This window comes from Lutra lutra, chromosome 9, assembly GCF_902655055.1.
Source record: "Lutra lutra chromosome 9, mLutLut1.2, whole genome shotgun sequence".
In the NCBI taxonomy this organism is placed as follows: Eukaryota; Metazoa; Chordata; class Mammalia; order Carnivora; family Mustelidae; genus Lutra; species Lutra lutra.
This window is the reverse complement of record NC_062286.1, coordinates 142,683,068-142,698,910: the sequence shown is the minus strand read 5'-3', so window position 1 is coordinate 142,698,910 and position 15,843 is coordinate 142,683,068. Positions and strand designations below refer to the sequence as shown.

Genomic DNA, 15,843 nt, shown 5'->3' with positions numbered 1-15,843 from the left:
GGAGCCCAGGGAGAGAGCACAACAGACCGTGCGAGAAGACCCCATTCCTGCCGGTGTTCCCCCGACGCCCTCCAGACGCCACTCAGTGCCAGCCGACAGAGGAGAAACACTCCAGGGTCCAGCTCTGCCACCACGCTGCAGACAAGCACGGGTGTGGAGTGAGAAGCAGGGAGCAGGTAAGACCCCCTCCCTCACTCTGTCCCTCCACGATCCCCTGGGCACAGCACCTCACGGCCCTGGCCTCACTCCCCCCTTACCGGAGCCCCACGAGGCACACCCAGATAGCACCCCCAGTTTACAGACAGAGCACTGAAGCTCAGGGAGGGTGGGAAACTCACCCAAGGTCACCCCGCTGGCAGGCAGCCGCAGTCGCTGAAGCTGGGGCGGAGGCTCACCGCTCCCCAGGCGTCAGCAGGCATCAGGGGCAGGGGCGCCACCCCTGCATAGGGACTCCCCAGGAGGCGCCTTCAGAGGGCAGCCCTCCTGCCCATGAGCCCCTGGAGGCGCGTGATCAAGCCCCACTTTCTACCTGATGGGAAACCGTCCACACTCCCAGGCGCAGGAGAGGCTTTGAAGAGCGATCTGAAAGGGCAGAGGGCAGAGGGCAGGCTGGACACGGGGTGGCCAGTGAAGAGGAGGAGGAGGAGCCGCAGCCACTGTGAGAGGGGTAGGGGGTCCGAGAGGGCAGCGGGCCATGCAGTGGCCTCACCTGGGACAGGAAGTGCTGTCTCATGGCGCTGGCCCTGCCCGCCCCACGCCCTCTCCAGGGCACAGAACCCCCGCGGGGCGAGGGCGTGTGCCAAGGGCGGCGCACCGAAGCCTTCTCCAGACGGCGGGGGCGAACCCGCAGGCAAGTGCCCAGATCCGCGGCCTGCGGGTGCCCGTCGCGCAGCCCGGAGCCGCGGACCCAGGCAGACGGCCGGACCCAGGCAAGAGTGGCCTGGAGGCGGCGGCAGGACCCTGTCCTGCAAAGACGCCGGCGGTTCTGGGCGTGCAGACCTCGCAGCCGAGCCGGAGCCGGAGCCGGAGCCGGCGGCTCTGAAGTCGGGGCACGGGGCACCGGGACGACCGTGAGGCGGAGGCTCCCCCCGCCGAGGCCAGTGCGCTCCCTGCCCGCACTGAGGGCCCCGCACGGCCCCGCACGGTCCCCGCCTGCCTGCGAGTCCCGAGGCCCGCAGGTGCCTTTTCCCGGCAGACCCTCGGGGTCTCCAGTCCCTGAGGGAAGCGCCGGCCCCGCCCGCCTTCCCAGGGAGCCTTAGGGGCTCCGCGAGGGGACGGCCCTTTGCAACCTGAACGCCCCCGCCCCCGGCAGGCTTCTGTCCCGCGCACCCCGGCCGCCAGCACCCACCCGCACCCCACGGGAGACGTGCCCGGAGCCTAAAGACTCGGGCTCCACGGAGGCCGACCATGAACGCCACAGCCCCGCGAGGACAGCGGGGCGCCGGCAACCCTGTAGCCGCTGCTCCCGAGGCGGGGATTCGAACCCAGGTCAGCGCCGCCGCGGGGCCGACAGCCGGGCCCCGAGGGGCTTCTTCCCCCGCCCTCCCGCGAGGGGCTCCCGCTCCCTCCGGCCGCATCAGCGCCGCCTCTAGGACCCAGGGGAGCCGCCCCGGGACCCCTCCCCCGCGCGGCCCGCCCCCGGCACCGCGAGGACCAATGGGTAGGCGCGACAGCAAGATATTTGCATGTGGGCGCGCCTCGGCCAATGGGCGGCCAGCGCGGGCGCGTGCGCGGGGGTGGGGCGGTGGCGGCGGGCGGCCGGCGGGCTCAGTCGGAGGATGGCCGCGGCCGCGGCGGGTGGAGCCCCGGGCCCAGCGCCGGGCCCAGCGCCGGGCCCGGCCCCCGGCGCCGGCCCCGCCAGGGCCCCGCCGCCCGCCGGCCCCGGCCCCGCCGCCAGGGCCCCGCCACAGGCGCTCCGGAGGCGCGGGGACTCGCGGCGCCGCCAGGCCGCTCTCTTCTTCCTCAACAACATCTCCCTGGACGGCCGCCCCCCGAGCCTGGGCCCGGGCGGGGAGAAGCCCCCGCCGCCGCCGCCCGCCGAAGCCCGCGAGCCGCCCGCGCCGCCGCCGGGACCCCCGGGGCCCCCGGGGACCGAGCCCTCCCCTCGCGGGGCCCCGCCGCCGCCCCCGCCGCCGCCGCCGCCGCCGCCCGCGCCCCCCGCCGGCCTGCCCGTGCTGCCGGGTCTCCCGGGCAGGGCGTCGGCGCCCCAGGGCCTGCTCAGCCCGGCGCCCGGCCCCGCGCCCGCCAGCTTGGGCCTCGGCCTGGGACTCGGGCTGGACGGGCAGCGCCAGAGGTGAGTGGGACCCCGCGTCAGATCCGCGCAGGGCTGGGGTGACCTGACAGCCCGGGACACAGGGTCGGGGTGACCTGGGGGTCATCGGTCCAGGGGACGGTGGCGAAGTGGTCCAGGGCCCCATCTGCATAGGACCTGGGGATCAGGGTCACCTGGGGCCCTGGGAGCCCATGGCAGAGGGTCACACATGACTTGGGGATCAGAAGGGGACCCTGCTCCCCTGGGAGCCCCAGACACAGGGTTGGGGTATCTGGGCCTCCCCACCACGAGGAAGAGAGTTTTGCCTGGGTCCCATGAGTCTCAAGATGTGGGGGTCAGCAGTCCTCAGGCCCTCTCCGTAGACACAGGGGTCATGGTCCCCTTAACTCTGTCAGCCCCCGTCCATTTTCGGGTTCCCTCAGCCCTTGTCAGCCCCAGACACACAGCCCGGGCAGCTCTGGACACGCCGCTCCCAGTCCCCAGACTCAGGGACTCCCAAGCATCCCTTGTGTGTCTCCTCTCGAACGTACTCTGTGCTGGACGAACCTCCGGTCTTCCCTGCACTGTACCGTGTGGCCTTCTGTGCCCGCCGAACCTCCCAGCGTGCTGGCCCCTGGTCCACCCTGTTACCCCCGTGCTGACTGCCGTCCTCCCCACCCCGTCCCCTCTGAGCTCAGTGCCCCTGGCCCTGTCCATTCCCAGCTCGCACTTACTCTCCCTGCCCTGATTCCCGTTCTAGGAAGCCCTCAGCCCATCCCAGAGCAGGCACCCACCCCTGAGCCCTGCCCCTCTAGGCCGCTTGTGCCCAGATGGCCCCTGGCTGCCAGACACCCCACTTTCTTCTCCCAGAGACCCTTCCTCAGCTGCCCGCAGAGCTCAGCGTTGGGCGTCCCGGCCCCCTTGGCACCTTCCCCTAGACTCTGGGGCTATCCCGTACGCTCCCACTGCCCACCCTCACCATGGGGCTCAGGACTGGCTGCTGTCGCAGTCCTTCTGGAAGGGCAGTGCTTAGGCTTTGCAGGGAAGGCCCTCCTGAGGCAGCCCCCGCAGGTGTGCAGGGAGGGGCTGAGTGCAGAGCCCTAGGGCGGGCTGGCCCACAAGGTCGGGCCGACGCCTCGAGTCCCTGTGGTTCAGAGGCTGCTCTCCTCCCCGGGAGGTCGTCACGGCTGCCTCAAAGCCCTGGCCCTCAGCGTGGAGGATGGCGGGGTGAGTCCAGACTGCAGGCTGGCTTGTCCATTCTTGACCTCACATTCTGAGTTCTCGCGCGTGGCCCACGGGTAGGTGCGTACCGAGGTCACCGTCGCACCACGGGCGGAAGTTATCTCCAGCTCTGCGGGGAAGCCGCTGGCTTCTGGGCAGGCCGGGGGCACCCGTGGACCTGACCCGTGCCACCAACAGGCCTGGCCCGGGCCGCAGAGATAGGGAGGGGCTAAGTGAAGCTAGGAGATCATCCGGCCAAACCCCGCAGCTCAGCAGCGCGCTCCTGCCGTCCCGGGCTGGGGACTGCTTCTGCGGGGGGAGGCCAGTATTAAAAAAAAACCTGTTTTACCGATGGAAATCAGCCCGTTTTAAAAACAGAGCCCCAAAGCCTACTTGTCCTCTTCCTCAAAGTTGTAGTGTCAGCCCAGAGGATGGTCCCCAGGTCACACTGGGTCTCTGGAGTCCCTCTGTGGTGTGACGAGTCAGGGGGCTTCAGAGGGAGGGGCATCCCCTGCCGCCAGGCCGGAGCTTGCTGAGAGCATTTGTGTCTGCTCCGGGGCCGCAGGCCGCAGGCCACCTTCTCCGCCTTGGGGGCGCGTGTGCCTTCTGGGCAGACCGCACGTCGTTCTAGGCTCTCTGTTCCGCAAACTGGCAACCCTCCTGCGGGCCAGACCCTCCAAACCAGCCCCCGGCACCCTGCGCCTTGCAGCCACACTCTAGGGAAGAGCCTAAGGGGGTGTGGGTGCTGGAGGCGGCGCCTGTGAGCAGGAACCCCGCCAGGCCGAAGGGGCTGCTGGTGCTCCCGCCCCGCCCATACTTGGGAGCTTGGGAGGACGCTGGCGTGGGGTGGGGACACGATGTGCATCGAGGTGCCCTTTGGTTTTCCTACTACACCCACGCCCGTCCCTGTGTTCCTCTACCCGTAGCCTGAGCCCAGGCCGTGAGCCCTCTCCCGCCGCTCCTACCTTCCTGCCCTCTGGGGCCACACCTGCCTGTGCTGGACGGTCCTTCCCGGGCCCTGCCCACAGGGAGCCGCCGCAGAGTGCGTGAGGGGCGGCCAGCCAAGCCCGGGGGCTCCGAGCTGCCGGCCCAGTCCGAGCGTCAGTAGTATTTCCGGAGTGGGGGCTAGCGAGGGCCTCCTCCTGAATTCCGTACCGCGTGTGCAGTGATCAGACCCGCTGTCATCTAGATCCACCCGTCAGGGGCGCTGTTGTGACCGTGGGCAGGAGTCTCCGTTTGCTCCTCTGTGAAGCACTTTTGCCTTTGCACTACCTACCTGAGGGGCTGAGTGAGGTCCGGCGAGCTCAAGGGCTGGGCGAGGGGCGGCCTTGGCCAGGGCCGGGTGAGCGGACAGGTGTCAGCGGCAGGTAACCTGGTGAGCGCTCCCGCTCAGCCCACGGCGGGGAAGTCGTGTCACCTTCGGGGTTCAGCCCGGTGTGGCTTTTCCTGCCAAGCCAGTGAGCAAGTCACTGGTGTCCACACTTCCCTCCTAGAACCTCCTACGCGGTGTTTACTTTCATTTTGACACCGTGGTCACTTGAGGCGAGCAGGCGGGCTTCTGGGCTCCTCCAGCTGGCAGAAACAGGTTTCCAGGCCCCCGCCAGACCCCCGCCAGGCCCCATACCCTCCTCTCTCCTAGAAAGCCCCAGAGAGGCGCAGCTGCTGAGCAAAGCCCCGGAGCTGGGCACCGCTGGACTGCAGCAGCGCTTCCCCTTGCCGTCCTGGGGGACGCAGGTCTGAGATGGGGATAGGGCGGGGCTGTGCTCCCTCTGGAAGCCCCAGGGAAGGAGGCTTCCTGCCTCCCCCAGCTCTGGGTGGCCCCAGGTGGCCCTCCAGTTTCTGCTCCGTCTTCCTGGTGCTTCTCCTGTGAGTCTGTGTCCGAACCCGGCCTTTCCTCTCCTTGCACAGACCCCAGCCATGGGGTCAGGGCCCACCCGACGGGCCCCCCTCTTCATTTGGTCGCATTTGCAAAGACTCTGTGTCTAAACAGGGTCCTAGTCACAGATGTCAGGGTTCAGGACTTCAACATAACTCACCAGGCAGCTGCGACACCTGGGGGTGCAGCTGAGCCCACCACAGCCCTCATTAGTGTCCAAGGCACTGAGGACAAGGCAGGGGAGCCAGGGGCACTGCCAGGAGGCCAGGGACGTGGCTGCATTTGCTGGGAGCAGAATGCCTCACGACTCTGGAGGGCTCCCACTGGAGCGATTCTGAGAAGGGCCTGGGGTTTCGGCTGCCACGCTGGCCAGGAGCCACCAAGCTCCAAATTAAACTGATTTCAGTGTAGTGGCTGGCGGTTCGCTTACGACTCTGATTTCGGGGTCTTGCCGGAGAACAGCTGGAGACAGTTGCCAAGGGCAGAGCCCAGAGGCACGTCGTCCTGTGGCGGCTCAGGGGCCTTGCTGAGACTTGGCCCCCAGAGGCCACAGCTGGGCTCCCCTCCCCGGGGCACTTCAGGCCTCTCCAAGTGGTCAGCTAGAACATGGGGTCTGTGCTTTTCCGGGCAGGAACTAGGCAAGATGGGGTGCCCAGGACCACCACTCCTTGGACAGGTATGCACAAGTGTCTGTGAGGTCAGGTGCCGTGCTCACATGGGCACGGAGCAGGAAAGGGTCCCCAGTCATGGGCACGGGTACTCTGCAGCCCACGCCAGCTGGTCTGACCCCTTCACTTGGCCCCTCACTCCGTCTGGGTGGTTCTCAGCCCTCAAACAGACCTCGGGTGGGACCCTTCCTTGGCCGGGCACTTCTGCAGTGACAGAGGGCGTTGGTCAGACGATAGAAACTCTAGTGGTGATTTCGTGTTGGCAGGAGCATTTCACATCTGGGGTTGGGGGGATGGCAATTCTGAGAGCAAGTGGGAGAGTGAGCAGGCCCGGGGCCCGTGCAGCGGCCGCCTGCGCCCTCCTGACAGCCTCTCCCACAGCCCTGACCCTTGGCCCCTTCTTCCCCAAAGAGTCCAATGCAGGCAGCCTCGGGCCAGTCGCCCGCTAGTAGCCCCCGTCCCACAGACCCTGGCCCTGACCGTGGCTCAGCAGAGAGGCTTCCTAGGCCGGGGAGACTTGTGTTCTCCAAACAGCCAGGGTCAGGGGAGGGGCGGCGCCGGTGACAGAGAACCCCGGTTTTGTTCTTTGTAGCCTGTTTGTTAGTGGTGGTGTTTTTACATGGGGTATAAAATGCGTGTCCCAAAAAAAAAAAAAAAAAAAAAAAAAAAGATAGAATTTGACTCCAGGAAAAAAAAAAAAAAAAAAAAAAAGGCGTGTCCCACTCTGGGGGCAGCTCGCGTCGTTCCCTAGAAGCTCTCTGCAGCCGGCCCCCACCCCGGGGCACCCAGACGCGAGCTTCCGTCTGCGTCTAGGCACGTTGAGAGTGTGTCCTGCCCAGCCTCCTGCTGACCACGCTGCTCACCTCCAGCAGGGACTTTCAGGTAGAGCTGCTGGCATGTTCTGTCCTGCGCAGACACCTTCCTGGGGGGCAGGTTCCAGAGGCTGAGCAGGGCACCCTTGGTCGGAGCCTGTCCGTGCTGGGGCCCCGTGCAAAGCCATGGTGGTGTCACCTCAGGACTCACCGAGGGGCCGGACATTCCTCCAGAGGAACCACTGCCAGAGGTTGACTGCCCAGCAGTTTCTTTTAAAAGGGGCGCTGTCCGGGCTGCTCCACGTTCCGGGAGGGGTAGGCTCCACCTGACCACCTGGGGCGGCCCCTAGACGGCTGTGCGCGTCCACGACCAGGGCCCTGACTGCCGGCTTCCCAACCGCCTTCACTTTCTGGGAACCCTGCAGACCGGGTGCTGCCCAACACACGGTCACCTCCACACCCAAGGAGGCTGGGATCCCTGGGAGTGTGCAGGCTGCTTCTCTCCTGCCCACAGACGCTCTCCTTCCAGAATGTTCTGCAGCCAGCAGCTCATCACTGTGCCCTCACTCCACCCTGTGCTGGTGGGGACACACCCCACGCTGGGCCCCCCTCCCAGTACCTGCACATCCACCTGATCCTGAGAACACAGTAGGCCTGCACGCCTGGGCCTCCGGTGGCCCGTGTGCCCTGCAGACCTGCGCTTCAGCTCGGGGCACAGTGACGGGCACTGTTGCAGGCGTTTCATCCCAGCTCAGACAGCCCACCAGGAACGCAGGCCGTGTTCAGCAGAGAAGCACCCGAGGGCATGCCCGAGGGGTGGCCTCAATTCCAGCCAGCCCCACGGGGGCCGCAGGGGGGCAGAGAGGCTGTGCTCCTAACGTTGGCAAACGCACAGGCCGCCTGCGGGTTCGCAGGTCCTGGTACCACCTGAGCAGCTGCGACCTCAGGCAGCTCGCTTGCCCGCTCTGTGCCTCAGTTTCCCCACACGTCAACAGAGAGTAATAACACCGCCCTCCCACGCAGTTATCATGAGGGCTGAGCGTCTGTGTAAAATGCTTGAGACGGGGGAGAGGTACCTGCAAAGGCAGTGGGAACAGATTTTAAAGCCTGGTGAGCTGAGCTTATGGCATCATCCCAGGATCTCCAGAAGGCGTGAGCAAGGCGGCAGAGGCCCCGGTCTCGCCTGCCACTCCTCCAGGCAGCGGGCCAGCGACCATGTGCCGGGCCGGGCCTCTGTGGAGGTCGCTGCTGGCCTGGGCCCCGCAAACGAGGTCCCGGGTGTGCGGAAGCCGTGGGGACACCACCTGGGAAATGCCCTGAGGAAGCCACAGGGGGCTGCTCCATGGAGCCTCAGAGCCCAGCCCCGCAGGGCCGCACGCAGACACCTCCGGGGACGCTTGGGCTCTCCCCGGGTTGGCAGCTTTCCTTGACACGGGGCCTGCCCTTCCACCTGCTCACCCCCACCTCCCCCCGCAGGCTTCGTAGGACGCTGGATGTCCTCCCAACGTGCCCCTCCCGCTGCCCATTCACCACCCCACCCCCGCTCTAGCCAGTCCTCAGGCCACGGCTGCAGCCCGGGCTCCCCTGCCTGACGTCACCCCCAAGCACTCGTCTGGTAGGCGGGTGCCCTCCCCCCACGCCAGCTGCAGAGGGAGGTCACTGCCCCTCTTTGAAGACAGGGCTGTGGTGGGAGACCCAGCATCTCACTGGAGGTTGTGCCGTGTTCAATTTTTGTTGATTTTCAGTGAGTTCGTGCCGTTGCGGTCACTTTAAAGACTTATGTGGAGGCTGGGCTGGAGCTTTGAGGTGACAGCCTTGGAGCCCCCAGGACTGCCCTGGTTGTGCGACCCGGGCCAGGTGCCCAGCTGCTCTGGGCTGCCATAGGCCATGGCTCCATGGCAGAAGGTGGGGGCTGGGCCCCTAGCGCACGATGGTGACCATCTGTCCCCCTGGCTCCTTCCTCCCGGGACTCCAGGCCACTTCTACCTGGTGAGGTGGCCTGACCACGCTGGGCCTCTTCGTTAGCCAGGGTCCTGTGGGAGGACAGCATTGCTTCTGGGCAGGCTACAGCTCCCCGAAGTGGCTTCCTCGGCCATGTGTTGCTCCTCTCCCCAGGAGCCTGGGCTCAGTTCACACTCTAGACATGCGGGGTGTCTGGCATATGCTGGCCCGTGTTGCTTAATTTCGTGGACCCCACAGCCGTGGTCTCTGGGATCCTCCCTCTCGTTGGGAACGTGTGCGGACTTGGGGCCCATCTGCATAGCTTTGTCACAAGCAGCCCTTACCGGTGAGATGTGCACGTCCACTCCACGAGGACGAGGAGGTCGACAGGTGACCACAGGGGTGGCCTGGGTGTCGGTAACCAGGCTTTGTGATCTTGACCTGAGAGTGCAGCCACACAGGGTTTCTGGGCCTTCAGGCTTGAGGAGCTTCCCTGGCAGTGGGGTGGGAGGCTGTGAGCTCTCCGGGTACAGTTTCTTCAGCCTGCTGTGGGTGAGTGTGGCGGCCCTGCCAGTCCTGGGCCAGAGAGGATGTCTGGAACGTGCTGGGCTGAGCTCCAGGAGGCCACGGGCAGCAGACCAGAGTGCTGGTCCCTCTTGGATTCTTCTGGCAAACTCTGGTCCTTGGGTGGCCCTACCCAAGGCTCAGACCTCACCCCAGACAGGCTCCTGACCCACTCGGTGGCTGGGGCTGCCCTTCAGCAGGGAGACTCCTGAGAGCACGTCTCTGGGTCTGAGAGCAGCCCCTTCCTGAGGGGTTCTGAGAGCTGAGAGCTGAGGCCCTGCTCTGTCTTCTTACAGAAGGCGAGTCGCCTCCCAGCGCTGTTCTCTTGAGTTCCTGGAAGACGCTGTGGGATGTGCCTCGGTTCAAAGGTAAGGGTGTCTGAGACCTGGGGCCAGAGGGGGTCTCAAGGGAGGAAAGAGTGATCTGGTTTTTACCTTGTAGAACCAAGCACATTTCCGGTTCCCCAAGACACAAAGGCTTGAAGAAGACCCACTTCATCAAGAACATGAGGCAGTATGACACCAGGAACAGCAGGTGCCATGGGCCATGGCCAGGGCTGCCGTCCAATCCGGGGCCCCCGCCTGCAGCCCTGGAGCTGCCCACCCTGTCCCCCTCACACCGATCAGGGGCTGGGGACCTGCCTTGTCCCCCTCTCTGGTAGCCCAGGTGAAGGGACACAGGACAGGCGTGATGACGCAGCGGCAGGTTTTATTTGGGAAACACGGCAGGTGGTTGAGCTACAACCTGGGGCGCGGCTGCCCCATACCGGGGCGGGCCTGGTGCGGTGGCCCTCAGGGCGCCTGTGTCTGTTGGCACTGCAGGGGGCCCCTCGGCGTTGCTGTCGCCCGCCCTGAGACGTCTGAGCCCACTGTCCTTCCTGCTGGAGGCCATGCTGCCACGTGTCCACCCCGCGGCCCTGGTTGGGGAGCTCTGTGTTCTCCCAGCAGGGGCCCAGACACCCCTCCCCAAGCATGGCCCCCAGGGTGACGGGCTCGTGCTGGTGCCAAGGAGCAGCCCGAGGCAGGTCTGCGTGCTGCGGGGCTTCAGCACGCCCAGGTGTGCGGTGGTCCCAGCCAGCAGCTCGTGTCACCCAAGTCTAGAGGAGAAGGCGTTTTCTCCCAGAAACGCCTCCCACCTGCTCTGACCAGCACCTCCCCCCAGGATCGTGCTCATCTGTGCCAAGCGGTCCCTATGTGCGGCCTTCTCGGTCCTGCCCTACGGAGAAGGCCTGCGGCTCAGGTGAGTGGCCCAGGGCGGCACTGAGCTCAGCACCAGCCCTGGCACAGCTACCCAGGAACTCTGAAGGCCTTTGGGCCCTGGTTCCCTAGCAGGGGTGTGTCCACACTGTTGCTCTGTGTGAGCTGTTTATGGCAGACGCTGGGGACGCTGCTCGTGGGGCCGCTGCCCTGCGCCCTCATGCGCGCGTCAGGCGGCTGTGTCCCGTGCGTCGCTCAGGGAGGAAGGAGATGGCCGTCGGAGTGGGCATGGCGATGGGGAACCCTTCCCCCGGGACGGGCCTAGGCCAGCTGGCCAAGCGGGTGGCCTCGGGCAGAGGTCAGTGCCTCTCCATTACTGCCGACCTCTAGAGTATTCGAACAGGAAGTGCGTGGGCCTGGGAAGGGGCAGGGAGGGCGGCAGCCGTCTCCTGTCCTGTGCGCTGCAGTGACCTGAGGGTGGACAGCCAGAAGCAGAGGCACCCGTCCGGCGGCGTCTCCGTGTCTTCTGAGATGGTCTTTGAGTTGGAGGGCGTTGAGCTGGGAGCAGACGGGAAGGCAAGTGTGGCTGCGGTCCGTGGGCGGGGTAGGTGTTTGGGGGGCATGGAGCTTGCGCTCACCAAGGCAACAAACACATGGAGTTGTGTTTCCCCCTGAATCTTCTAAAATGCACGGTGTGGTTGGGAGAAAGCCCCACAGCCCAAAAACGGGCCCCATAGCCTCGCTCAGCAGCCAGGTGAGGGTGTCCTGGTGCTGTCTCTGTGCTGGTGGTCAGAGGGAGGGAGAAGGTTCCTGTGATGCAGATCCCACACGGGATGACAAGGGTGGCATTCCGGAATGTTCTTGTTATTGAGAATACTAACCCCAGGGGTGCAGGGCCCAGCGAGGGGCTGCCTGGGAGCACTCGCCCTCAGTAGGTCTTTCTTTACCCATGCAAGGGTGGCAGTTGTGCGGGGCCTTCCTGCAACAGGAAGGCGTAGGGGACAGCTTGCTGAACCTCTGGTCTCAGGCCGGGGCCAGGGCCCGGGGGCGATAGGGACTGAGCCCTGACACCCTTGTCTCTCCAGGTGGTGTCTTACGCCAAGTTCTTGTACCCTACCAACGCCCTGGTCACACACAAGACAGACGGCCATGGCCCGCCGCCCCAGCCCCGGCCCAGCATCCCCCGTGCTCTGCCAGGCTCAAGATACAAACCGGCCCCGGCCAAGTCAGCGCCAGCTGGCACGGAACTAGGTAGCCTCATGTGCCCTAACTGGGCTTAGGGCAGGCGGCCACACCAGCTGGGCAAGGGAGAGCACGTGGCCAACCAGGGTCCCAGTCCAGACAGGGCACCAGGCTCGAGAGCAGGGTCAGGAGAAGGGACTCCCGCTAGAGCAGACAGCCTAGGCTTCGTCCAACCGGGCACTGGAAAGATCCCGTGTCCAGCGATGGCAGGGGGCTGGGGGGCTGGGGGCCCCTCCTTGTCAAGCGCTCCTTCCTTCCACCCAGCTCTCAGGGGCAGGGAAGCATGGCCTGCAGCCCCTCCCAGACCGCAGACCCCAGCTGGGGGCTCGTGGTGGGTCAGGGCTGCCCTCTGCCTGCAGGCGGCGACGCTGGGGACGTGCTGGACTACAATCCCGACCTGCTGGACGACCCGCAGTGGCCCTGCGGCAAGCACAAGAGGGTCCTCATCTTTGCCTCATACATGGTACGGTGAGCACCACCACGTGCCCAGCCGGCACGGCCCCGGGGGTCGGGGGCAGGCCGACAGCAAGCTGCCAGGGTGGGGCTGACATGCCCCCCCACCCCCAGGACAGCACCAGCACCTCAGGACAGGACGGGGTACACCATAGGCCAGAGAGGTGCCCTGGGGTCACTGCTGCCTTCAGCACGCACCCTGGTGGCAGGGGCTGCCCACTCTGTGCTCTGCGTCGTGAGGCGTGTCCTTGGCAGAGCTGGTGCCTGAAGCCACCGCGTGCTGGCATCGCAGACCCAGGCCGGCATGAAGTCACCCCCCGGGGCCTCGGGCAGGTGCGCCGCTAGGCCCGCGTGGGGCGGGCTCCCCACCCTGCCGCCTCTCCTGCAGACCACGGTGATCGAGTACGTGAAGCCCTCTGACCTCAAGAAGGACATGAACGAGACCTTCCGCGAGAAGTTCCCACATATCAAACTGACCCTGAGCAAGATCCGGAGGTGAGGCGCTGAGGCGGGGTCTCGAGGCTGAGGCGGGGTCTCGAGGCTCCTGCCCCCATTTCCGGCAGGTCCTGTGAGCTTGACAAATCCATGTGTGCCCCCCCAGCTCCCCACCCCCCCGCCGTCTGTCCGGGCCAATAGTGGCAACTCCCCAGTCCCCCACTACCACCTCCGCAGGCCAGGCTGCCTCGAGGCCTCTCGTACCCCCACCTCCAAGCCCTCCTCCCTGATGCACGGGACAGCACGGGCGGCGGGCACTGAGCCCGGTGATGGATGGGATCAAGGGCCGATGAGGCTGGCCCAAGACCTCACGGCAAGTAAGTGGCTCAGTGTCCTGCCCAGAGTCCTTCTGGCCCCACTGCGTCCCACCGTCCCCTCCCCAGCAGCACCCATAAGGGCTTCACTGAGGTCTAGATGCTGCCTCAGCGTGTCTGCACCACAGGGCCTTCCTGTGGGTGGTTTTCTCCTGCGTTGTCCTCCCCGCTGCCACAGGACAGCAGGGACTGTGTCCTCTGTCCAGTGTCCCCTGGAGCACAGCGTGGGCCAGCCGATACAGCTGGGAGGATGGGTGCCATGGCCCGACATCAGCCAGCTCACCCACCAAGCTGCAGGCGGAGTGCTGCCCGCAGGGAACAGGGCTTTCCCGCCGCCCAAAACGCGGTGTGGGGCCGGGAGAGGGTGGCTGCTTCCTCGGCCCCTGAGCACCGGGCCTCCCTGTCACCTGCAGCTTGAAGCGCGAGATGCGGAACCTTTCTGAGGAGTGCAGCCTGGAGCCCGTGACCGTGTCCATGGCGTACGTGTACTTCGAGAAGCTGGTCCTGCAGGGCAAACTCAACAAGCAGAACCGCAAGCTGTGCGCCGGCGCCTGCGTGCTCCTCGCTGCCAAGATCAGCAGCGACCTGCGCAGGGGCGAGGTGAAGCAGCTCATCGACGTGAGTACGCCCTCCTCCCCCGACCGGGCTGCCCGCCGGGGACCCAGAGCCAGGCCTGCACCCGCTGCCCTGGGCGGGAGACAGAGCCGGCCCCACGTAACCACCTCGCTTTTTCAATGCAGAAGCTGGAAGAAAGGTTCCGATTCAACAGACGGGATCTAATTGGGTTCGAGTTCACGGTGCTGGTGGCCTTGGAACTCGCACTCTACCTTCCCGAGAGCCAGGTGTTACCTCATTACCGACGCCTCACGCAGCAGTTCTAGTCAAGGCCGGCCCCACTGCCCACACAGCCCTGGTGCAGGCGCCCGCACGGGCCAAGGAGGTGTTTGCAGGCACCGCACGCCCACCGGGCCCCACTTCGGCACCCAGCTGGGGCACCCGCCTGGCGGGGACTCGCCAGCCCTCTGTGACTGACGCCACTGTCTTCACACCCTCGCAGCCTTGCAGGGACACTATTTCTGTTCCAAAGCACACTGTGTCCGTGGTATTCCTGAGAGCCTGAACAAGATGGGAGGTTTTGTGTTCTTTGCCACGTGCCTGAGAGTGGGCTGCACGGGGACCCTGGCTTACCTGTACGGCCACCCCAGCTCCGCGGCATCCTTCTTTGCGTCTTCCGCAAACCACCAGTGAAGATCTGGGTTCCCGCACCCTCCCCAACACACTGAAATTGCTGAAGTTAATGTAATGAAGCCTTGGGCTTGGCTGCGGAGATGCACCCCCGCACCCCGACGGCCTGGCTCCCTCCCGCCCAGCAGCGACTCCGGGGATGCCCGCCCACCCACCCCCGCATCCACGGGCGGAGCTCTGGCATTAGATTGAGCCAACCGGAGCAGACTCTGGTTTCTCTCATTTGCTACTCTTCCGAGCATCGTGTCACTGTGAAATCCTGGTGCCGAGTGTCCTACAACGCAGTGGGCCTTGGCAGACACTGGCCTGTCCCTGGGGACCCTCACCTCCCCGCCAGAAGCCGTTTGCCTACGACACTCTGGACCTTCAGGATGACTGGATTGCTTGCTCTTGGCTCTTGATCTTCCTAAGCAATATTGTGTCGGAGAAAAACCGTATTTATTGTTACTTGCGATTTGGTTCTATGGGTCTTTTTAAGGGAAGAAAAATTGGCTACATGAGATCTGTTGAAGTTGTGACTTGAAACCACTTGATCCTCAAGCAGGCAGGAGATGGGCTCCCCCATGGCCCTGCACCCCATGGCACCACCTCCCTAAGGGGGTGAGTGCACACAGTTTCTTCCCAGGCAGGCAGGAGCAGTAGGCCCAGCTGTCATGAAAGGAGCCCACTAGGTAATGGCGGTCACCTGTGTACAGGCCTGTGCCCCTCATGCCCACCAGGGCCCGTGTTCTGCTTTCCCAGGTCTGTGTCCTTCCCGCACCCTCTGTGACCTGGTTCTCCCGCGGGTTGCCCCACCAAACCCTGAAGAACCAAGGAGTTTCCCGCCTTGGGTCAGCTGGGCTCTTCAGCCGCTCCCCTACTGCTGTCCTACGAAGCAGTCACAGGGCCCAGGCTACAGCCCCACCCCATCCTCACGTGAACTGGTGCTTCTGCGAAAGGGAGACCCCAGTTCTCACCACAGCACTTGGGCACCCGCGTCCGCCCACAGGCCAGCTGTTCCTTCCTCCCTTCCAGGGCCAGCGGAGACTGAAGCACGAATGCCAGAGCCCAAGTCCGCGTTCCAACCTCATTGATTGTGGAGCACCTCCCTGTCCTCTCCAGCGCCGCCCCTTAGCCCCCACGAACCCAAGGGGAGGGTGGAGGTTCCCCTCTGGATGGCGACCTGTCCCTTCGCCTCTCAAGGATATTTTGGGTCACAAGTGCTGCAAGGGACCCAACCCCGAGTGTACGTCCTGGTTCACAGCTTCACCTCAGAAGAGGGCACGTGTCCCGGGGAACTTCCAGGGAACCTTAGAGCCACAAAGACGGGACCCATGGACGTGTACACGGACCACCAGTAACTTCTCTGTTGGCGTGTCCTTGTGTCCCCCATGCGGGAAGCTGCTCTCCTGTGGGACTCCGCGGTCGCCACAGCAAAGCCAGTATCGAAGCCAGACTTCAGCCTGACCCCGCGGCAGGTGTCTGAGGGCCTGACGTTCTCCACGCTCGCAGCGGTCCTGGACCGGACGTGCGCTCGGGACTCTGCGACCTCATTGTGCAGTCACATGTCCCGTGTTTGGTTCACA

At 65.3% G+C, this 15,843-nt stretch overlaps 1 protein-coding gene across 1 annotated transcript; it reads left to right on the top strand.

Annotated features, from left to right (window-relative positions):
- The first annotated feature begins 1,754 nt into the window (after positions 1-1,754).
- On the top strand, positions 1,755-14,780 carry CABLES2 (Cdk5 and Abl enzyme substrate 2). The gene is made up of 10 exons (XM_047745325.1): positions 1,755-2,293; positions 9,630-9,701; positions 9,775-9,867; positions 10,495-10,572; positions 10,997-11,105; positions 11,615-11,780; positions 12,131-12,234; positions 12,613-12,719; positions 13,447-13,651; positions 13,774-14,780. Exons 1-10 carry the CDS (start codon positions 1,779-1,781, stop codon positions 13,912-13,914), a joined length of 1,590 nt encoding a protein of 529 aa, XP_047601281.1. The 5' UTR covers positions 1,755-1,778; the 3' UTR covers positions 13,915-14,780.
- Positions 14,781-15,843: the final 1,063 nt, after the last annotated feature.